The following is a 21688-nucleotide window of genomic DNA, read 5'->3' on the forward strand; positions in this document are numbered from 1 at the left end:
TCTCGCCGGCGGCGGAAAGCTTTTGCTTCGTTCCTGGTTCTCGTCTCCAAATTTCAACGTTCGTTGATTCGCTAATCGCTCAATTTCGCCTTGTTCTTGAGGTGAGCTTCGCTTTCATCGAATCCATGCTCTTTTAGAGTCTCTTTTAGGGTTTTGAATTGCGAGGAGCCACTGAAGTCTGAAGAAGCTTGGGTTGTTGATTGTAAGCTCTGAAGAAGTGAAAAATATGAGCAGCTGCTCCAGAGAGGGATCTCCCGATTGGCTTCGATCTTTCCAGGTGTCCTTTTTTTTTATTCTCTCTGTATACCTTTTTAATGAACAAACAATTAAAATGTGGAAGCTTCTTTTTTTTTTTGGTGTGTGTAGCCACCAACCACCACTTCATTGTTATCACTATCTTCATCGTCTGAATCTGCTCCAGATGATAGTCCTTACAGGGAATCTGAAACCATTTCGTCTGATGACACTGAAGCCACCACGGTTCTGGACTCTAAAACGAAGTTGGTGACAGAGCAAGTGAGTGTCCACCAGGTGTTTTCTAGAAAGAAGAAACCAGATGCCACTCTCAGCCTTGAAGGTATTAAATACTGTGTTTTTGCTCTGATACTTAATAAGAAAAACAGCATGACAACTCTTGAGCTCTTAAAGGTATGTTTTTTTTTTGACTGGGGAACAATTTGCAGAGAAGCACAAGGGAAAAAAAGTTGACGGTGAAGAAGGCTCTACCAAGCATAAGAACGATCAAGTAAGAAACGTTTGGACCCACCTCTGTTCTACTCACTTGTGCTTTTGTTACGTCTACTTGCCTTAGGTAGTTAGTGTGATTTTTTGTTTGCATGCATCTGCTTGATATATTAATTGTAGTATCAGGATAGTGATATATTAGTTGGTTATAAATCTTCATCTAGAGAAGCTTCCCAGCTGCATGAGTGATGTTGGTTATTAGGCACCCTCCCTAGTATTTGTTATTTTTGTGAATCTGTATGGAATTTAAGTTCAATAATTGCTAATACTTAAATTGGTATGGAGTTGACAGGTTACTGCTCATCTTTTTGTGCTTTATCAGGGAGGAGATGATTCTGTATGGCTTGTCTCATCTGATTCTGAACCACCCTCCAGTGATCCGATAAGACAGCAAGTAATTATCTCAACTGAAGAGGATGAGGATCTTGTTATTCTAGATAAAGAGGTAGAACCTGCGGTTAAGAAAAAATCTCCGAAGAAAAAGCCAAATAGTGGCCGCCAGATACCCAAGAAAGAAGACAGTGCACAAGAAATGAGTGAAGGTATGAATTCTACCAAAGTTTTGTGAATTTTTAATATTCTTTCGGAGTAATGTAACGGTTCCTCTGCTATGCAGATAAAGATACAGATTCCATAGTAGCCGAGGAAGTGGCAACGGATAAGAACACCAAGCCTTCTTCTGTAAGTACCTTGTGGTAGTAGGATCAGTATTGTTGTTTTTTCTCTGGGTTTCCCTTATGACCAGATTTGCAAATTTCAGGGATCGAGTTCAAGATTGCCTTTGGTACTTTCTGAGAAGGTGAATCGTACAAAGGTAATGCCATTTATTATATAGACAACTCACAGTTGTTGATAAAGCACAGTTGTTAACAATAGCAGTGAACTATATATACCACAGGTACTTGTCGAATGTGAAGGGGACTCAATAGATCTGAGCGGAGACATGGGGGCTGTTGGACGCGTGGTTGTTTCAGACACAACCGAGGACGTGTTCTTCGACTTGAAAGGCATGTCCTCCATCCTCCCCCAATATCGCTAGCTTCACTCTTTATGCTTCTGGTTCTCTATCGCTAGTTAGCTATGCCTGTTGAGAGCCTAACAAAAGTGATTACGCAACATGTAACAGAATCAGTTCATGACTGGAGTCTCTTTGCTAACACTTATCATTTCATGTTTCAGGAACCATATATAAATCTACAATTGTCCCATCCAGAACATTTTGCGTAGTACGTTTTTTCAATCCTTGTACCTATTCCAACTTCTAAGGGAACTTGTATTATACAAGTACTCACACTAGAGATGTTGCAATTTCAGGTTAATGTAAGTCAGTCGGAGGCAAAGGTTCGTAATCTCGCTTCCTGCTCATAAATCTTGATTTCAAACTTCGAAGAAGCCAAAACATAGATTGGCGTAGTAGCCTGATTTGTTGAATTATATGTTTCCTTGTCAGATAGAAGCTATTATGAATGACTTCATACAGCTAACACCAGTATCTAACGTCTATGAAGCAGAAACGATGGTGGAAGGTTAGCTCGTTTTCTATACGTTTTAGAGTGAAATTGCTATCTCTGTCTGCTTGTAGCAGTACTGTGTTTGGTAAACTGATTTTACTACTTCTCCGGCTATCCATATAGGCACTCTGGAGGGGTTTTCGTTCGAATCTGATGATGAAGGTAGCAAGAACGCAAAGACTGCTTCAAAGCCTCCAGATGATCAAAGTGGAGACACAGCAGAGGTAACCAAAGGAAGTGACAAAGCGAAAGCAAAAAGCGAGAATGTACGTTTGACAAAACTATGAAGATATGTATCTGTTACTAGTAAATGATGATTTGTGGGAATACATTGCAGGTTGTAGGGAAAAAGAGAGGAAGACCATCTAAAGAGAAGCAGCAGCAGCAGCAACCAGCAAAGAAAGCTAGAAGTTCTTCTGCTCCTAAGAAAACAAAACCCAAGAAATGAGTTATGATTTCGATTTATATGAAACAAAGTAGTTTTTTCATATAAACAGAAAAGAAGCAGAAGCAAGTTCGTTACTGTAGTTCACTTAAAATGCGGAAAGCAGTAAGATGAACAGAGCAGTAGTATTATAAAGTCTCTCCTACATAACAATAAGAAATTTACTGAAGTACCCCCTGTTTCCCCGCGGGACTCAAATATTTACATATCTGCTCCAGGGGTAAAACCGTCAATCTCATAAATTTCTCTTTACGCGTAAGGAAAGTGGTGCTCTTCGATTTATAAAGCGTGTCACCTCTTCTTCTTCTTCTTCAACACTTTACCAAAATCGCATCGATTCTTAGGGTTTCTCAAAATTCTCGAATCTGTCTTTTGAATCGTATCTCTGATCCTGATTTTGGATACTACTATTAACGAGCCTCGAATATGGAAGTCTTATCGCTTGACGCACTACCGGTGGGATTCAGATTCAGTCCCACGGACGAGGAGCTAGTCCGTTACTATCTCCGTCAAAAGATCAACGGCCGCGACGACGACGTCAGAGTCATCCGTGCTGTCGATATGTGCAAGTACGAGCCCTGGGATCTGCCTGGTAATATCCACTTCCTCAGATCGATTTGTAATTACTTTGAGCTCTCTGATTCACATCTATAATCGTAGTATGAAGAAGCAAAGATGATTTGGAACAATAATAGGTAGTGGAATCGTTCAATTTGAGTATGTATTAGATAATATAATTAGGACTTTGATGATGATGATGATGATATGTGGTTGAGCTTTCTGAGTGAAATCTATGTTCGTAGTATGTATAAGCAAATGGATAATCGAATGAAGAGTTATGTTGTTGATGATGGTGATAATGATGAATTGATGATGTTGTGGTTGCAGATCTTTCTGTGGTGAGGACAACGGACTCGGAGTGGCTCTTCTTCTGTCCGTTGGATAGGAAGTATCCGAGTGGGAGTAGGATGAATCGTGCCACTATTGCTGGATACTGGAAGGCTACTGGGAAAGACCGGAAAGTTAAGTCAGGGAGCACTAAGATCATAGGTGTTAAGAGGACTCTCGTCTTCTACACTGGTCGTGCTCCTAAGGGGACACGAACCTGCTGGATTATGCATGAGTATCGCGCCACCGAGAAGGATCTTGATGGAACCAAGCCTGGCCAGGTTATAACAAGATTTGTCTTTACTTTGTGTTTTGATCTTTTTTGAGAATGGTTCTTGGATTGCAGAACCCATTTGTTATATGCAAGTTGTTTAAGAAGCAAGATGTTGTGAGTGAAGCATCACCAGAATGTGGAGTTGAGCCAGCTGTCTCGTCTCCAACTGTTGTGGACGAGGTGAGGTCTGAGGCTGAACTGTCTGAAGTGTCTCTGGCTTTCCCTACAAAAGAGGAACCAAAGCATTCTACGGATGTTGCGGAGTCTTCTCTTGTAGTCTCCGGCGAGTGTCAGAGTGATATCTCTGCCCCTGAGGTTACAACCAACGAGGTAAGGATGAACAAAAAATTAAAGTCTTTGGATTACATTCTTTGTGAAGTTACTAACTTTGGTTTTGATCAGCAGCTTGACCATATCGATTGGAGATCATATTTGGAGTTCGAGTCCCTGGACCACACTATGTTCTCTCCCTTGCACTCTCAGGTTCAATCTGAGCTCGGATCCGCTTTCAATGGTTTTCAGTATGGGTCAAACGAACCGTTCAGGAACCAGAATGATCCCCACATTCAGACGCAATACGGTTCGAACGACCCCGACCAATATATGTTCGACCTCTTGGATTCGACTTTCCAGATTCCTTATGAGTTACCGGAGATGAAACATCTAGCGCAACCGATGCCAGAACAGATTCTGTATGAGCCGCAGAGTCTTGTCAACACGAGTAACAAGATCAATAACGATGTATCTGAAGCAGGAATCAAGATTAGGACACGAAGGGCACAGGGCCAGGGTTGTGCTGAACAGTCTGTAATGCAGGGCAATGCGTCAAGAAGGTTGCTTCTTCAGGTTAACCATAACAGTCCCAAGCCAGACACTGACAGTATCAAGAAAGAGGTGAGAAGAGGTTTAAATGAGAACCTTTCATATGCCTTACTATTTTCTAACCTTGATAAAATGCGTTCAGGTCAAGGAGACAACGAAGGGATGTGGAAGTTTCATGAGATCAAAGAGCAGTAGTGAGTTCATACTCAAGAAGGTTGCAGCTATGGGATGTTCATACAGAGGGCTACTCAAAGCTGGCGTTGTAGCGGTTGTGTTTGCCATGTCGGTTTGCAGTCTAACCGGTCAATTCCGTTGAAAGCTTATACTTGTTGGTCAATAACAATCAAAGAAGGAAGGGGTTGAGAGCGCTTGTCTGTGTGTGTGAAACAGGAGATTGGCCCTGGTTTACACATAACCATGGCCGGTTTAGTAGGGTAGTAGCTAACTTGTACTGCTTATAGTTCTGTTTGTATGTTTTAGATGTAAGAGAGAATCTTAAAGCTCGTAGAGTTTTATCCCGCCTGGCCATATGCGTCGCGAGATGTCTCCATCAATACCAAATAGTCATGTTGTAAGAATTTGTAGTTTGTGATCTCTCATTGGACGCATGTTGAATCTTTTTTTTTAACATCTTATAGTGCATGTTCAATCATATATCTGATCGATATGGTATAAGTAGTGTACATGATCACTTAGTTTATGGTTTGTTCGCGTCCCTATTCTATCACTAACTTTTCATAATGACGTGAAATAACATTGGTCGGATAATCTGAGTAACGTGCTATTGGTCAACAAAAGCTGCGTTAACATGCCAAACAATTATATATTCATTTCTCCACTTTTACTCTAAAGCATGCAACGTGGTTCATAGCCAAACCCAGATTCCTCCCGCAACAGTCTTCAGAGACATCAATCGACAAGTAATTAACACCATCCATGCTCAGAAGAATCGCAAACGTTTTAGAAAAAGTCATTGGATCCGATACAGGGCCGGGCCTGAAAAATATTGGCCCACAAACAAAAAATTATTTTTGGCCCTTTGATTTCATAAAAACAGTGAAAATATTGAAAAAACGGTTTGGAGATTTGATCTCGGGTCCATTTCCCCACTTAGAGTAAAGTTACCAGTAGAGCTACATGATCTCTTTGTTTATTATTGGCCCTTAAAAGATATATGTTTGTTTCGGGCCCCAAACACATGCTTGATGGGCTTATATTCAGGCCCGGCCCTGATCCGATAATCCCTCCTCGTCGAAGCTTACTGTAATCATCTGTCTGTCATTCCACTAGTGACATGTATTTTTACCTCCTTGTTTTTTACTTTGTTGCCAAGGAGCTTTAATTTATAGGTAGCTTTTGTAACCATTTCTTCATTTTAATGAAATTAACATGTTTAGCAAAAAAAAAGAAGAAGCATGCAACGTGGTTTCCCACTCTAATAATACTTTCCAACCATGCCAAAAGTTCTTACAATTTTTTCAATCCACAAATATTTTTAGCGTTTCTTTTTCAAAATTTTGTTGTGCACCATCTGCTATCCATCCACAAAATTTGTTTGCTATTTATTGTAAAATATGGAGCACATTGTTTAGTAATGACTTTACTACTGATTAGATTGTAATGGTATTGAGAATACAATTGACCTAACTTGTGGGTAAAGGATTTTGATGCTTCTTCTAAATGGAAATAAATCAAATAAACAAATCCGATTTAAAAACGAATAGAATTAAATAGGAAAAAAAAAATCCTATTAGGGACGTCCGATCTAAAAACGAATACAACGATGGAAATAAATCAAATAAACAAATCCGATCTAAAAAAAGGAAAAAATACTCTTAGGTGTCAGATTTTTTTTGTTTCACAAAAGCCTAAACTCCTACGTATAAATAGGGACGTCCTTGAAACTTAAAAAGACCACCAATAATTATAACAATACAGAGCAAAAACAACAAGTGTTTAAAGGTAAGTGAGAATGTCCAACACCAGTGAGCTCGCCTGCACTTACGCTGCTCTAATCCTCCACGACGATGGAATTGAAATCACCGTTAGTTTTCTTCTCTCTTTCTCAACATGTTTTAGTTTATAGCCTCTACGATCTTCTCTCTTACATATATACTAATACTATAATATGTGAATGTTTATTCAGGCTGAGAAGATAGCAAAACTAGTGAAGGCAGCCAACGTGAACGTTGAATCATACTGGCCTAGCCTCTTTGCTAAGCTGTGTCAGAAGAAGAACTATTAGGAGGATATACATTAGTTATATTAGTTATAGATAACTCCAAAGAGTCCTTATCCAATAAGGTTTATGTCTTTACGTTGTATATATAAACAGAGCAATTGCTCAATGTAAATCACGTTAACAGTTTACAATACATATCTTCTCGTTACATGGTATCAGAGCAAATCGAATTCTGAAATCAAATCTTTCATCGTTTTTTAAAGAGAAGTACTCTTAGGTCATGTCAGACGGTGATAATTCTTCCGCAAGTAAGAGTTCATCAGCTCAAGTTGAGCAAAGTAAGAACGGTGTGGCAGCTCCATATTCACTGCATGCATCGGACAATCCTGGTGCCCTAATAACATATGTGGTGTTTACGGGTAACAATTATAACGAGTGGGCTACAGAATTAACGAACGCACTCAAAGCCAAACGAAAGTTGGGATTTATAGATGGATCAATACCTAAACCGTCTATCGATAATTCTAACTTTGAGTTGTGGTCGTCAGTCAACTCGATGATAGTAGCTTGGATTCGTTCATCCATTGAAGCTCGAGTTCGATCCACTGTCACGTTTATATCAGATTCTCACAAGTTATGGGATAATCTCAAGAAACGTTTCTCGGTGGGAAACAAAGTTCGTATTCACCATCTGAAGGAGCAACTTTCGTCTTGTAGACAAGATGGTCAATCAGTGATGGAATATTATGGTTGTCTAGCTAAGATTTAGACATGTATAAACCAATTCCGGCTTGCAGTTGTAATGCCGCTATTGAATATGAGAAGGATCGTGAAGAAGAGAAAGTGCATCAGTTTGTTATGGGACTTGATGAAACTCGGTTTGGTGTTTTCTGTCAAGGGATCATAGCCAGTGATTCCTTAATTGATTTGGGAGATGCTTATGCTAAGATAGTTCGTGAAGAACAACGTCTCATCATGAATGTTGGAGCTAGTGGTGATGCAGCTGCTCCGGTTGCAAGTAACGTTCCTACAGCTGCTCAAGCTGTCCCAGCAGCCGAGGAGACAAAGAATAAGAAGCAGGTATATATCTATTTATTTTCTTTCTCAAGACACAGTTACAGTTATTGAATACAAACCTAACTATATAATATGCTTATAATGAAAACTAATCGAATGTAATTGTTTTGTGATTTTAGGAGGAGGTGAAGGAAGAAAGTGAAGATGACATGGTCTTCGGATTGTTTGACTAGAAGCCCTTCTTCTTTTTGTTGAAATATCTTTTTTTTTTCTTTTCGGTGTAAGATAAATCTTTGTCTTGTTGCTTTTTTTTGGAACAACTTTGTCTTGTTGCTCTGAGAAGCTTTTTTTTGTTGTTAAATCCTCAAACTTTATATTCAACATAATACATTATTAATACTTTTTGTTAATCAGTTTTAGTTAGAGAATTAAAACCTATATCTTATCTATAAGAAATAAATTAAAATTTTGGTCAATTAATTTGTTTTTCTGAACACATGATAAATCATCTAACATCATCTCCAAACTGCATCTATTTTTCTTTAATAATTAAAAAAACTCTAAAATAGATATAATTTCTCTTAAATATGATTTTTTATAATAGATGAATGCAATATTTTTATTTACAGATAAATGGTAATAAAATTATGTAACATTCTTGGCTTATAAAAATGTATTTTGCTTTTTTTTTAACATTCTTGTGCATTCATTTTTTATAATAGATGAATGCAAAATGTCTTTGGCTATCATCCGATCTATAGAGAGAATCAAGATAGTAACTTCTTTTTCAGTCTCTTTTACCTCAAAAACAGAGTAAAACAGAACCATTTAAAAAAGAGTTGTTTAGCCTTTTATTAATATGTACATTGTATCCTGAACCATAACAGATTCAATTCCTTTCACTGTTTTTTTTCTCTCAAGAACCCTTACCTCCTATACAGACAACAAACTGCAAGGAGAGAAGTAAGATCAGTTTTGGTTTTGAGACAAGACACAAAAGTCTACTCAGCAAAGGAGTGTTCATTCAATTGCTCGGTTGAAAGCGGCTCAACTTTCTGAGCCTTGCCATCTTTCTTAGGGATGATCAGACCGTACCCTCCTTCTCTTCTCTTGTACACTATGTTTATCTCACCTACCAAACCAAAAACCATACCAGAAATGTAAAGTCTTCCTTGCATTCCACGCAAGCAATCATATATGGAAGAGAAGAAGGTTAGTTCAAATGCATACCGGTTTCTTCATTCTGGAAGCCGTAGAAATCGTGAGCTACTAACTCCAGCTGCTCCACTGCCTCGGAGACCGTCAATGGTGGCATCTCAAAGTACTTGGTACGCACAATCTTTTGTACAAACCATGAGGAAAACATTATCAACGAATCAGTTAATGAAGATCAGTAGAAACCAATGGACCAACCTCTTTGATCAAATCATCCTCTTCTTCTCCTCCACCAGGGATTGATTCAGCAACGTCCTCAGCATCCTCCACAACAGGTTCAATCACTGGATCTCTCACCTGCGATCTGTTAAAGCCTTTCATGTGCCTTCCATGGTCAGAGTCCTTCTCCTTGATCTTCCTCAGCTTCCTCTGTATTATCGTTGATACCAAGTCGATACAAGCGTATACCGTCTCAGCATCTTCCTCACCGCGCACAACACCATGCTTCTTTGTAAACAATGTTACCTATAGAGTACCAATAACAATTAATTTAGAAAAAACATATAAACACAGTTGCTTCGTTATTATTAAAAACATTACCTCGCATCTACGAATCTTAGGTCCTTTACCAAACTCTCCACCTCGGACAGAGAGTCTCACATCAACTTCTCTGACGAGATGACTGTGTTTCTGAACAGCTTTCCCTACTTTATCCTCAACGTGCTGCTTGATTGCCTCTGATAACTATCACACCAATGCCATAGTTAATCAAATGACTGAAGACAACCCTCTAGTAACAAAAATTCAAAACTTTTCTAGTAAATAAATCGAAAGTTCCAACCTTTTTCTAGTAACCAATGCTCAAATAATCAAAAGTTTCAAACTTTTTCTAGTAACCAATTCTCAATTATTAAATTTCCATAGTTTTTCTAGTAACCAATACTCAAATCATCGAAAGTTCCAAACTTTTTCTAGTAACCAATTTTCAAATAACCGAAAGTTCCAAACTTTTCTAGTAACCAATGCTCAAATAATCGAAAGTTCCAAACTTTTCTACTACTAACCAATGCTCAAATAATCAAAAAGTTCCAAACTTTTTCTAGTAACCAACTTCTCAAATAATCAAAAAGTTCCAAACTTTTTCTAGTAACCAATTTTCAAATAATCTAAAGTTTCAAACTTTTCTAGTAACCAATCCTCAAATAATCGAAAGTTCCAACCTTTTCTAGTAACCAAGTCTCAGTAATCAAAACCCACAACAAAGTTTATATTTTTTTCGTTCAAACCTCGAGGTTTTTGCCTTGGATGATCAGCTTGACGGAAGCAAGAGGACCGTCCCACGACATTTTCGCTGCTATTGCGCTTCTACGACCGGTTGAGGGTAGGCGATCTTGGTAAGTGATTCGGCCGAGGAAGCCTGACCGGAGAGTCTTGGAATCAGAGCGTCTCCCGGCCATTGAGACCACCGTGGAAGAAGATGAGCATGGTGGAGAAGAGATTGAGACGTTGCAGTGGTGAAACTTGGTCTGAGAGAACCCCAAGAGTGTCGTCATTTGATTTGAGAGAGAGAGATTCTTTGTGAAGTGAAGTGAAGAGTGAAGACTGTTGAAGTAGGAAGATTGGTCTGAAGGATATGTTTTTTTGGATAAGGTGAAAAAATGGATAAGGACGCTGACATATGCAAACGAGAACGTTGTATTTATGAAATGAACCCTTCCTCTTTCTATTTATCTACATTGATTCCTCCTATATTCAGATGTGCAATCGCAATCCACTTCTTTTGGTGTTTAGTGTCATTATGATTTTAATTGGCATTTTTTGTTCCATTTGATAATTATACGAATTAAAAAATGTTTTTGAAAAAAAAAAGTTATAGTGTAAAATAAATGCTTACTAAAAGGAGAGTATTAGACCGGAGATTTTAGAGAGTTTTGGATTGTTTTTAATTTTGATGGGATTTAGATGAATTTTGAAATTTGATTGATTTTAGTTAAAACTTAAATATTAAAATAAAATCTTTAGATGATTTGGTAAAATATTTTTAAAAAAATTTAAAGTTATTTAGGTGATTTTTTATGAGTCTTTATATCAATTTATTATTTTTTGCTACACATATCTTAATAATCAAACTTATGACGCATATATATCACATGACTTTATATTGCAAGATTTTAGTTACCTGTAAAAATTTAATCTTAAACAGCTAACTTTAGTGCATATTTATTAGCTTTTTCGTGTTGTGCCTGCAAAGGAAAACAATGGAGAATCAAAACTACAAACACATTGTGGAAGCGAGGTAGTAAAAAGTTAGAAAATTTTCTTTTGTGTTCTTGGGTTCTGAAATCAAAACTGATCCGTCTTAGAGCTAAACTCAATTTTCTATTAAGTTGCATCCTCTGTTTTTCATCTGGATGTTGACATCCATCGAAAGCTCTACAAACAAAAACAATACCATAAGAGAATAAGTTAGATATAGATTCAGCTGTTGTAAAAGCTTAAACATGTTATAGAAGCTGGATAATTCTTTTATTTTTGTGTAAATACAAAAGAAAACAGTAGCACTTGATGTAAAAAAGGCTTTTGCTTGAATAAAATTTTACATTTATTCAAAAAAAAAAGCTTAAACATGTTATAGAAGGATACTTAGGGTGACGCCGCTCCCATAACTGGTTCATCTCATTTTGAAACTTCTTTCCCTTGTCTTACATGTTATCAAGTGCCTTATACGTTGTCTTGTTTCTGTTCTAGTGGAAACGATAGTACGTTTTCTCAGAACTCATTAGTTGCAGCCATCAAGTCAAGTTTAACCTTGACCAAAGGTTTCTAAAACAAAGAAACTTGAGCAAGCTTATGGCTACTAAGTCTCTACACTGATATACATTATTTTTTTACACACGGGTGAAGAAGTAAATTAGTTTTAAAGTTTATTGTGTTAATATAATTAACATGCGAGTTTCTAAGCACTAATATTTAAATTGCTACTTTTTTAATATCTTCGTAGTGTAAAATGCGATTTTCCCTATATGTAAAGATAATATTGTATTTATGAAATGAACCCTTTTTCTTTCTATACATTTATATTGGTTCTTCCTATTTTCTGATGTTTAAATAATGAACCCTTTTTGGTGTTTATTGTTTAGTCCTGATTTTAATTGGTGCATTGACAATTGTATGAATTGAATCTTTGAATGTTTTTGAAAGATTCTTTAGTTCTTAAATAACAGATCCAATCCAATTCAAACTTAAAAAAAGAACTGAATCTAATCCAAAATCAGAGTACTTTCATTGAAATTTAAAATAAAAATTATCTTTTATATTAATTTTTTAATTAAATTAAAATTAAAATAAAACTACGCAGATAAAAAAAGATAATTCTCTCAAATAACCATTTTTAAGTTTTTATCACAAAAATAGCTATCGAAAAAAGAAATGACCAAAATAGCTCTTTTTTATTTAAAAAAATTAATTTTAATTTTAATTTTAAAATTTTGAAACTCTACCTCTAGATTCCAACCCTTAACTCCAAACCCTAAGTTTAACCCTAAGATATAAATGTATTTTTTACCTTTTAATAAAAAAAAATTGATTATTTTTCTATTTAAAAGTTATTTTTGTGATAAAAACTTAAAAATGACAATCATATGAAATTTTTCAATAAAAAAATCTAAATATTAAAAAATTTAACAAATATAATTTTCATGTAAATTTTTGTTTCTACATTTGGCCTAGAAAAACACCTAGTCGTACTAGAAAACATAAAAGATAAAAACATAGACCCAAAAATCGAATGAATAGCTATGACTATGATGATAGACAGTGTGGTAAACACATAAAAGATAAAACGAAATGAAATAATTTTAACTATAAATTACCTCAGTAAAAGCTGAGGTAATTTATAGTTAAAATTATTTCATTTCGTTTTATCTTTTATGTGTTTACCACACTGTCTATCATCATAGTCATAGCTATTCATTCGATTTTTGGGTCTATGTTTTTAACTATAAAATAATTTTAACTATAAATTACCTCAGTAAAAGAATAGTATACAGAAAAGTGAGATTGCTCTCCCTTCTCTCCTCGTCCGTCTCCCTCCGATATGCAGGTGTCCCTGGAGGTTCGAGCTTCGCCGGCGTAGGTTCCTAGGCTGAAATCAGTGGCTGGTTTGAACTTCTGGTGACACGGCGAGGTAGGTGCAGCGGAGGTAGGAGGTTTGGGTCGGCTTTATGGGTCGTCTTTCACTTTTTAGATCCCCGGCGAATCCCGGCGTTTCGCGGCGCGTGACCTGGACAGGAGGCTCCTCTGCTCATGATCTGTTCGTCTATCCGCTTTTCAGTCTTTCGTTGTCCTGACGGAGTGGTGCGGCAGCGCGTGGTCTCTCCCTGTGCTTGGCGTCTCGTCGTAGGGAGTTCTCGCTGTCCAAAACTCAGTAGGTGCGGGGTGGTGTATCCACACCGGCGCGTTTGTAGAACTGGTTGGTTTCGTCGTGTGTCGTCTCTGGCCGTTTCTCGATTTGGCGTGTGCTTCTGCGTCTTGGTCTCTGGCGATAAGTCGTCTATGGCCGGAGACACTATAAGCGTCCGTATGGTGGAGCTCGGAGGTGACGGGGTTGTTGATGCGCGTTCTGGTGATGAACGTTTGTGTACGTGCGGAGGCTCTGCAGGTTCGGAGCTCCGGTGGTAGTGGCGTCTCCTTGCGGTGCGCCTAGGGCGAACAGCCCGGTTTCTAGTTGTTTGGACCGTGTGGCAGTCTTGTATTACTTGGGCTTTGGCCCATTGTGTGTTTATGCTTTGTGGCCCGTAGTATCGTGGGTTTTTGTTTAAATCTCGTGCTGTTTGGGCTTCGGCCCTGGGCTTGGCCCATCTATCAATAAAAACAATTTGGGAAAAAAAAAAAAATTACCTCAGTAAAAGCAAGCGGCTATCTGTAGTGACTACACGTGCCTAAAATAACTTTATAGAGTTTCGCGCGCGAATCTCTTTCTTTCTTTCTTCTCTGCAAATCTCTCTCTCTCTCTCGCTTCGCCTTTCCTCCATTATCGCTCTGCTCTCCCCTTCAAGAATCTCAAGTCAAAAATGCTCGCCGTCTTTCATAAATCCCTGGCTGAACCGTCTGTCAAACTGATGGGAGCGGTGGTGTTTGAGAATCCTCCGACGGAGCAGTCCGAGGAAACCATGAAAGAGCTGTCACGTCTCTTCAAAGACGAGCACCACGACCCCATGGCGATACACTTGCTTCCGTATTGCATTCTCAATACTGCGCTTGATCATCAATCCGTGGTTACTCCAAGGTAAGCTTTGTTTTCTTGCGATCCACGTTTTCTTTTCTTTTGCTTTTTGTATTGAGTAGAAAGGAAACAAGAAACTGTAGATTAGATCTGCAACACTCTTGAAATCCAATTATGTCCGCAAGATGTAAACTTTGTGTAGATTTTGTTGTGGGTTTTGATTAATGAGACTTGGTTACAAGAAAAAGGTTGGAACTTTAGATTATTTGAGCACTGGCTACTTAGAAAAAGTTTTGGTACTTTAATTTGAGAGCTCGTTACTAGAAAAGTTTGAAACTTTCGATTATTTGAGAATTGGTTATTTGAATCAATGGCAGTGTTTTAACGGTTAAAGACGACGTCGTTTGTCTCTTCCGAGGAACTTTTGAGAACAGAGCGGAAATTGCGACTTTGTATAAACTTCCGACACCAAAAAACGATTCTGCTGTTGTGATCTGGGCTTACAATAAATTTTGTAATCAAGAGGACGAGACAGAATGGCTTGACGCAGTTAAAGGGTTCAAAGGCGGTTTCTCATTCGTCATGTATGATGCCAAGAAGAAAACCTTATTTGTCACTTCGGTATTTTGGAAACTTTTATCACTAATTCATCAGGGTATCATCACTTAGCATATACATACACTGACATATTTACTTTTTTCAGGGTCTTGATGGCATTCCATGTTTCTGGGGACTTGGACCACAAGGAACCATTCTCTTCTCTTCTTGCTTGGAGATAGCGAGCACAAAGTGCGAGAGTTTCTATGGACAATTACCCAAAGGCTGTTACTATGCTAGTGGAAAAGGTTTAAGGAGTTTTGAGAGTCCAGATGTTGTGTTGAAGGCTCAGTTTGTACCACCAGATAACCAATAGAAGGCCTAATCTGCACCACCAGAGAAGCTATATATCTTGCCACTATTCACTAGACCTTTTTTTTTTTTGGTCAAAGACCCCAATATAAACATAGTATGATTTTTTTGTGTTGTTAAAGGTTCAAATATTCAGTGTTTTTTTTCTTTCCCTTTTCTTCTTTTTATAGAATTTCTTTCAGTAGATATATTCTCAGCTATAGTAAAAAGTTCTATTTGACAAGAAAAGGCTAATACATATATAAATATCATTCAAATTTAGAAACGAAGTGACATGAATTTGAAACCCAAATTTGAATCCTTGAAAAAAGAATTCTGAATCCTACACAAATGAATTAAAATTAAAACATCGCTAAGCAAATAAAAAATCCGAATGTTAACAACTTTTTTGCACAAATGTAATTTAAATTTAAATTTTTATTTCTACATTTGGCCTAGGAAAACACCTAGCCATATACTAAAACACATAAAAGATATAAACTTAGACCCAAAAATGGAATAATGAATAGCTATGATGATAGATAGTGTGGTAAATACATAAAAGTTTAGTGTCTAGTATTTATTCATGATTTTAGTTGGCATTTTTAGTGCCATCTGATAATTTATACGAATTAAAAAAAATGTTTTTGAAAAAGAAACGTTATAGTGTAAAATGAATACTTATTAGGGAAAATTTGGAACAATGCCATCAAATGAGAATATATTTTGAAAAGTACACCATATTTTTAATTTTTTGAAAACTAAATTACTTAATTAACCTAACTAAGAGTATAATAATTTCAATAGTTAAAGAAGAAGTTAATAGAAATAGAACAAATAAACATAATGATTTTTTTGTTTTGTTCCAAGTTATACAACAAAAAATTCTGGAATTTAATTTTTTTTTTTTAAACTTCTGGGTTTTAGTAATTTTTTTAAACTTGGTTTTCGTACTTTTTTTAATTGTTGTAGTTCTTTTTTTGTATCTGAGGAGGAATACACAATCGTGTCATTGTCATCATGTAACTTTGGAGTTTGATGATTTTTTTGTTATAATTTAGACTCTTAAATACACTTATAATCAGCAAAGTTTTCTTAAAAACATTCGCAATCTTTTGAACTATATATGTAATGGATGTGCTCTATATCGCGAACTTTTTGACTTTTTTTAGTTTCTCAAAACTCAATTAACATATCATTTATTATATTCTCGGCTATGTTTTATATACCCAACTCTTTTAAACTTCACGACTAAACAACATATTTTATAGTCACAAAGCATTTAATAAGAAAATATGATAGAAGGGTTTTACGAACAATCTTTATAACAGATATGTTTCGGATATACCATTATAAATATTCAATTGTTATCCATATATAATTTTAAATATTATAATTTAATATAATTATATAAAAATATTTATAATACAAATAATTTCGAGTTTTATTATTAAAACGTTTTGAATTTAAAATTAACTAAGGGCAAAAGAGTCTTATAGCGCATAAATAAGTGTAGTTTGCAAAATATTATTTTAACGGTGTATTTTTCAAATTTACAAGTAGTTTACAAATTATCCCTACTTATTATGGGGGTGTATTAGACGAAAGAATTTAGTAGGGCTGGACAAATAAACCGAACCCCAAAACTCGAACCGAATCCGAGATAAAAATGAATCTGAACCCGGTATAATTATCGAATGGATCTTGTTAATGGTATTTTGGGTTATGAGTATTATATGAACCGAACCCGAACCTAAATGGATATCCGATAGAACCCGAAACATTCAAAATTCCAAAAAAAACTTATACCAAACATGATTTCAATTACTAATATGTATCCAAAATACACTAAGATATTATTGAACATCTAAAATAATTATTTTTTTCGAACAGCTAAACTAATTATCTATTACATGTAGGTCGGTGGTTGAACTTTGCGGTTGAAGCTTGAAGTTTTTAGATTTTGGTTTTGTTTTCATTGAATAGTGTTTTCATTGAATAGTGTTTTCATTTCATGAAACTTGGTTTTCGTTTTTTGCTTTCATTTATTTGATTTTTTTATGTCAATAACTATGTTAACTTTTTGTTTGAATTTGAATGGTCACATATGATGTTCCTTTTCGTTTTTATTTATGTTTTGGTTACAAAATAGGTATAAATAAGGTATTTTAAAACCTAAAAACCGATTTTACCTATGTTTTGGTTACAAGGTATGTACAAATTATGTACTTTTAAACTGAAGAACTGATTTGGATTCGAACTGATTTGGATTCGAACCCGAAAGTACATCGGGTTGTACCGGTTCTTTAAAGATTTACTAACCCTGATCCGAATCCGATAGAATCTCAAACCGAACTTTCATATTACTCGAATGAGGCTGATTTTTATAAACCTGGAAAACCAAAATCCGAGTGGACAAAACTGAAACCCGATTAGGACCCCGAATGCCCATGCCTAGAATTTGGAGAGTTTTGGAGTGTTCTAATTTTGATGGGATTTAGGTGAGTTATGAAGTTGATTTTAGTTAAAACTTAAAAATTAAAATAAAATTTTAGATGATTTGTTTACAAATCTTTCTATCAATTTATAATTTTTTGCCACACATATCCTGTAATCAAACTTATTAGGCATAAATATCACATGACTTCTATTGCAATATTTTAGTTACCTGTAACAACTTAATCCTAAACAACACTCATTTATTAATTTTTTTTTTCGTATTGTGTCTGCAAAAAAAAAACAGTGAAGTAAAATTACGAACAAATCGAGGAAGCAAAATAAAAAAAAGTTAAACCTTTTTTTTTTATGTTCTTCGATTCTAAAACCAAAACTTGATCTGTCTTGGAACTGAACTCGATTCTCTATAAGGTGATGATTGTTTCAGTAGTTTTTAGTTTTAGTTTTTGGTTTTTAGATTTTAGCTTTTGGTTTTTAGATTTTGGTTTTTGGTTTTCAGCTTTTGTTTTTTGGTTTTTGGTTTTTAGATTTTGATTTTGGTTTTTGGATTTGCTGTATTTTTTAAAAATTTTCAAAAATTAACTAATACATTACTTTAAAATAATATAATAAAATAGAAATAAATATTTAGATTTTACAATTGAAATTTATCAAAATACTGTGATTATTATTTTAAAATAAAAACAATAACATATTTTTATTATTATATTTTTATAAAAAATATATTATAGTAATATATAAATCATAATATATATATAAAATTACACAAAAATAAAAATATTAAATTTTGAAACTACTTAGAAATTTTTCTTATAAAATTATTTTTAATTTTTAAAACTTGAATAGAAATAGTTTTTCTTATATAAATATTATAAATGATACAAAAATAAAAATATTTAAAATTTTGAAACTAATTATAAATTTTCTTATATAAATTATTTATATTTTCTTAAAGTTGAATGGCAATTTTTATAATTCAGGATTATACAATATATTTTATTAATAAAACATATTATGTTTTTATAATTTTTTGTTATTTTTAATGTGACTAATAATTATTAAAATTATTCAATTGTTTTATTTATAGAAACTAATAACTAAGTTTTAAAATTAAATAATATTATTTATAAAATATATAAATTTATTTACAGATATGAAACACAAATTAAAATATTTCACATTATTGTTTAAATGATATCTAATGTACAAAATATTTTATGATAATTTTAATTTTTATTAAAATATTATTTATTAATTATTAAGTAATTATAATGTAGTAGTTTCTTCAAAAAAAATCAAAATTCGTTTTTCTTCATAAAAGCTCACAAAAGTTGGTTTTTGGTTTTTCTTCATAAATTGCTTAAACTTTTCAAAAACTAGTTTCCCTAAATTTTAGGGAATCTATTTATTGAAAATCTTGATTGGCAACTCAAATGATTTTTATAAAAACAAAAACTAAAACCAAAAACTTGATTGAATAAAAAATGGTTTCTACAAAAGCAAAAACCAAAAACTAAAGCAAAAACCACAAACAATCAACCTTGCATCCTGTTTTTTCATCTGGATGTTGATATCCATTGAAAGATCTACAAACAAAAACAATAATATAAGAGAACAAATTGGATACAGATTCAGCTGTTGTAAAAACTGAAACATGTTATAGAAGAACACATAGGGTGACGCACCTCCCACAACTGGTTCATCTCATTCCGAAACTCCTTCGCCCCTAGCTTACATGTTCTCAAGTGCTACACCGCAAGTGATGAGGCATCCGGAAGAAATGCCTTTTGTCTTGTCTCTAATCCAGTGGGAACGATAGTGTTTTTTTTTTTTTTTTTTTAAAAGGCTTTCATTAAAATTTAAAACAAAGTACAAGATGTGATTTGTTAGATCACATAGTTTGAGAAAGTTTGATACATGAAGTAGACAGAGCAAGAGCTATATATAAGTAAGAAAACTTAGTACAACTCTTAAGCTTGACCAAACTAGGTAGGATATTATTGCGCTTGATAGGAACCTCGACCTCTACAGCCTTGTTTTCCTCTGCCACGAACTGTCATCCATCCCATATCTTGGTATTTTTGTGTCGGTTTGATCAACCGACCCCCTCTTGTCATGCTTCCAAATTCATCCATTTGTTCAGTAATATGAAAATTACTCTCCATATTACTTACTTCTTGGATTGACTCGGTTGAAAGAGGGGTCATTTTTAAAGGATCATTTTCTGAGAGTGTTGTATCCTCATTCATGATAATTTCTGATGGAGCATCGTCCATAACTTGTAAAGAAGTGTGAGCAGATGATGTACCTACTAGTGTAGAAGAATAGGTAACCTTTGCATCTGGAAGTGATTTATAAGTAGCAGAGCTATCCTTGTGAGGAAGAGCTACCCGAGGAGACACAGAGTCAGTAGTTGCTGGTGAAGAATTAATGTCCGTTGAGGACGCTCCTGGCTTCCCGAATTGAAAGGGAACATGTTGAGGTGTAAGGACAGTTTGTTGAGGACCAAGCTCTTGTCCTAGAATCTGATCTACTGCTAGATTAGGCAGCTCACTTATGATGTTTTTGGCCTTGATACTCTCTTTTGGCACCTTAGGAGTGACACAATTCTGCTGGACATCAGAATCAGTATTATCCAAGAAGGAGTCTATAGCAACCACTGGGATATCCACATCCTTGTGTTGATCAGATCTTTTTTCATTTGTTGGTGGAATCTTTTTTTCCTTTAGTAAACACCTCTTCGCTTTGTGACCTAGACTCCCACATCTTTCATAAGTTGATGGAATCCAAGAGTAGATCACATCAACTAAAAATATGTTACCAAGCTTATCGTCCAAAGCAATCTGTTTGGGGAAACTCTTGTCGAGCTCTATTTCCACCAAGATCTTAGCCTCTCCAATATTTAACGATAGTGTTTCCAGAACTGGACCATTAGTTACAGCCATCCAGTCCCTAAATTTAACCTTGACCAAAGACTTTTAAAAGAAAGAAACATGAGCAAGCTTATGGCTGCTAGGTCTCAACACTGACCCATCATACTTTTTTTTACAGCAGATGAACAGTGCCGACATATTTTACGTGGTAAAAAACTAAGTTAATTTTAAGGTTTAAATTAAGGGAAATTTGCCCTTGTAACTAAAAAAAAAACCAAATTTGTTAAATAACCGAAAACACACTCTCTCTCCAATTCTCTCTTCCTATCTCTCTCTTCCTTCTCTCTAGAAAACCAATTTTCCTTTTTTTTTTTATGGTTAGTACACAAATTAACCCGTAAATTAATATTAATTAGTTTGATAGTTTAAATGTGGCTTTTTGAGTATTGATGTTTAAAATGCTATTTTTACACCATCATGGTTTAAATGTGATTTTCTCCATATGAAAATGTTGTATTTATGAAATGAACCCTTTTTCTTTCTATATATTCATATTGGTCCTCCTATTTCTGATATTTAAATAAGGATTCCTTTTTTGATGTTTACTGTTTAGTCATGATTTTAATCGGTGCATTGACAATTATACGAATTGAATCTTCGAATGTTTTTCAAAGATTCTTTATTTCTTAAAAGGATCAAATCCAAACTAAAGTTAAAAAAACTGAATCTATTCCAAAAATTAGGATATATTTTTTGAACTTTATGCAATTTTGTAAAAAAAATATAAATTCTTAATTCCAATACTATCGGTTTCCTTTTAATAAACTAAAAATGTTTCGAAATACTGTTTAATTATAAATTTTTTTATAATTTTGTAATAAAATTATGTTTCCAATAAAATTTAATCTTATTATAATGCAATTTTTAATTATAAAAGTAAAAGGAAGTAAATAAAAATCTAGTTGCATATCCATTTTCCAATATAAATTTAAAATAAACAATTATCTTTTATATTAATTTTTACGTAAATCAAAATCAAAATAAGGCTAAGCAAATAAAAATCCGAATATAATTTTTTTCTTTAAATTAAATTAACAAATATAATTTTCATTTAAATTTTTGTTTCTACATTTGGCCTAGAGAAACACCTAGTCGTACTAGAACACATAAAAGATAAAAACATAGACCCAAAAATCGAATGAATAGCT

General features: G+C 34.6%; 5 protein-coding genes and 1 pseudogene across 6 annotated transcripts; 4 read left to right on the plus strand and 2 right to left on the minus strand.

Moving 5' to 3' along the window:
- The first annotated feature begins 55 nt into the window (after positions 1–55).
- Positions 56–2787, plus strand: LOC106428436 (DNA-binding protein BIN4). The gene is made up of 12 exons (XM_048769748.1): positions 56–277; positions 367–577; positions 684–745; positions 1067–1286; positions 1361–1425; positions 1505–1558; positions 1643–1751; positions 1924–1970; positions 2059–2085; positions 2195–2270; positions 2379–2521; positions 2593–2787. The coding sequence occupies exons 1-12, from the start codon at positions 227–229 to the stop codon at positions 2701–2703; spliced, it is 1176 nt and encodes a 391-aa protein (XP_048625705.1). The 5' UTR covers positions 56–226; the 3' UTR covers positions 2704–2787.
- A 184-nt stretch (positions 2788–2971) lies between these two features.
- On the plus strand, positions 2972–5338 carry LOC106428460 (NAC domain-containing protein 91). Of its 2 annotated transcripts, none has more exons than XM_013869214.3 (5): positions 2972–3292; positions 3589–3869; positions 3935–4192; positions 4268–4756; positions 4827–5338. In XM_013869214.3, exons 1-5 carry the CDS (start codon positions 3127–3129, stop codon positions 4998–5000), a joined length of 1368 nt encoding a protein of 455 aa, XP_013724668.2. In that variant the 5' UTR covers positions 2972–3126; the 3' UTR covers positions 5001–5338. The 2 variants fall into 2 exon arrangements, with proteins under 2 accessions (XP_013724668.2, XP_013724667.2); XM_013869213.3 differs by having other exon boundaries at positions 3019–3292; positions 4265–4756.
- A 583-nt stretch (positions 5339–5921) lies between these two features.
- On the plus strand, positions 5922–8845 carry LOC125593307 (annotated as a pseudogene).
- LOC106428452 (ribosome-binding factor PSRP1, chloroplastic-like) lies at positions 8711–10703 on the minus strand. Its single transcript, XM_013869204.3, has 5 exons — positions 10325–10703; positions 9639–9782; positions 9297–9563; positions 9114–9222; positions 8711–9015 (listed from the first exon to the last, which is right to left on the minus strand). Exons 1-5 carry the CDS (start codon positions 10589–10591, stop codon positions 8885–8887), a joined length of 918 nt encoding a protein of 305 aa, XP_013724658.2. The 5' UTR covers positions 10592–10703; the 3' UTR covers positions 8711–8884.
- A 3267-nt stretch (positions 10704–13970) lies between these two features.
- Positions 13971–15697, plus strand: BNAC09G04360D. Its single transcript, XM_013869181.3, has 3 exons — positions 13971–14325; positions 14640–14883; positions 14966–15697. The coding sequence occupies exons 1-3, from the start codon at positions 14111–14113 to the stop codon at positions 15173–15175; spliced, it is 669 nt and encodes a 222-aa protein (XP_013724635.1). The 5' UTR covers positions 13971–14110; the 3' UTR covers positions 15176–15697.
- Positions 15698–19604: 3907 nt separating this feature from the next.
- Positions 19605–20552, minus strand: LOC125592301. Its single transcript, XM_048767097.1, has one exon. It carries the CDS (start codon positions 20550–20552, stop codon positions 19605–19607), a length of 948 nt encoding a protein of 315 aa, XP_048623054.1.
- Between the last annotated feature and the right edge of the window lie 1136 nt (positions 20553–21688).

Source organism: Brassica napus, chromosome C9 (assembly GCF_020379485.1).
Source record: "Brassica napus cultivar Da-Ae chromosome C9, Da-Ae, whole genome shotgun sequence".
NCBI classification, from domain to species: Eukaryota; Viridiplantae; Streptophyta; class Magnoliopsida; order Brassicales; family Brassicaceae; genus Brassica; species Brassica napus.

Excerpts from the sequence above, each read along its gene's own strand:
- LOC106428436 (XM_048769748.1), top strand. The coding sequence starts at position 227 with ATGAGCAGCTGCTCCAGAGAGGGATCTCCCGATTGGCTTCGATCTTTC. Across the intron at positions 1,426-1,504 it reads AGAACACCAAGCCTTCTTCT|GGATCGAGTTCAAGATTGCC; the intron begins GTAAGTACCTTG and ends TGCAAATTTCAG. Across the intron at positions 2,522-2,592 it reads CGAAAGCAAAAAGCGAGAAT|GTTGTAGGGAAAAAGAGAGG; the intron begins GTACGTTTGACA and ends AATACATTGCAG.
- LOC106428452 (XM_013869204.3), bottom strand. The coding sequence starts at position 10,591 with ATGACGACACTCTTGGGGTTCTCTCAGACCAAGTTTCACCACTGCAAC. Across the intron at positions 9,564-9,638 it reads CTAAGATTCGTAGATGCGAG|GTAACATTGTTTACAAAGAA; the intron begins GTAATGTTTTTA and ends GGTACTCTATAG. Across the intron at positions 9,223-9,296 it reads AGGATGATTTGATCAAAGAG|ATTGTGCGTACCAAGTACTT; the intron begins GTTGGTCCATTG and ends TTTGTACAAAAG.
- BNAC09G04360D (XM_013869181.3), top strand. The coding sequence starts at position 14,111 with ATGCTCGCCGTCTTTCATAAATCCCTGGCTGAACCGTCTGTCAAACTG. Across the intron at positions 14,326-14,639 it reads CAATCCGTGGTTACTCCAAG|TGTTTTAACGGTTAAAGACG; the intron begins GTAAGCTTTGTT and ends AATCAATGGCAG. Across the intron at positions 14,884-14,965 it reads AAACCTTATTTGTCACTTCG|GGTCTTGATGGCATTCCATG; the intron begins GTATTTTGGAAA and ends TACTTTTTTCAG.
- LOC106428460 (XM_013869213.3), top strand. The coding sequence starts at position 3,127 with ATGGAAGTCTTATCGCTTGACGCACTACCGGTGGGATTCAGATTCAGT. Across the intron at positions 3,870-3,934 it reads ATGGAACCAAGCCTGGCCAG|AACCCATTTGTTATATGCAA; the intron begins GTTATAACAAGA and ends CTTGGATTGCAG. Across the intron at positions 4,193-4,264 it reads CTGAGGTTACAACCAACGAG|CAGCTTGACCATATCGATTG; the intron begins GTAAGGATGAAC and ends GGTTTTGATCAG.
- LOC125592301 (XM_048767097.1), bottom strand. The coding sequence starts at position 20,552 with ATGGCTGTAACTAATGGTCCAGTTCTGGAAACACTATCGTTAAATATT.